Source organism: Penaeus monodon, chromosome 24, assembly GCF_015228065.2.
Source record: "Penaeus monodon isolate SGIC_2016 chromosome 24, NSTDA_Pmon_1, whole genome shotgun sequence".
NCBI lineage: Eukaryota > Metazoa > Arthropoda > Malacostraca > Decapoda > Penaeidae > Penaeus > Penaeus monodon.
Window position 1 is genome coordinate 27,289,316 of NC_051409.1, and position 612 is coordinate 27,289,927.

General features: G+C 36.3%; 1 protein-coding gene across 1 annotated transcript in view; it reads left to right on the plus strand.

Moving 5' to 3' along the window:
- LOC119588702 overlaps positions 1-612 on the plus strand; it is a 103,718-nt gene that overhangs the window by 58,717 nt on the left and 44,389 nt on the right. Inside the window, 2 exon segments of the mRNA XM_037937340.1 lie at positions 35-136; positions 280-504. Coding sequence (XP_037793268.1) covers positions 35-136; positions 280-504 — 327 coding nt within the window.

Genomic DNA, 612 nt, shown 5'->3' on the forward strand with positions numbered 1-612 from the left:
TGTAGTAACCTTTGTTTTATTTTCGTTCGAACAGGTGCGTGGAGACATACTAATTATACCAGAGAACGAATACTGCAAGAGTTCAAAAATATCAGTTTTTATAGGTTGCATTTATGCCTATAAGGGTCTTCTCATGGTGAGGAAAAACGCAAACAATTTTTACAAATAAAAATAATTTACATTTGCATTACTGACTACATTCTTCTATCACAAATACCAAATGAAATTCTTATTACAAACTATTACATTACTAACAAAGATCTTCCGTTTTCTTTACAGGTATTTGGGTGTTTCCTTGCATGGGAAACTCGTCTAGTTAGTATTCCGGCACTGAACGATTCGAAGTACATTGGTATGAGTGTATACAATGTAGTGATCATGTGCATTATTGGTGCACCGATATCGTACATCTTAAGTGACGAACAAGACGCTTCTTACCTCATCATTTCCGCGTTCATTATCTTCTGCACAACGGGAACCCTCTGCCTCGTCTTCGTGCCTAAAGTGAGTATCTCTAAAAAGTTATATAGTGGGCTTGTAGCTTTGGAGATGTAATGAAAACATATATCATACTGTCAGTACAGGTGACATTCTCTCTTCTCTCTCTCTAAT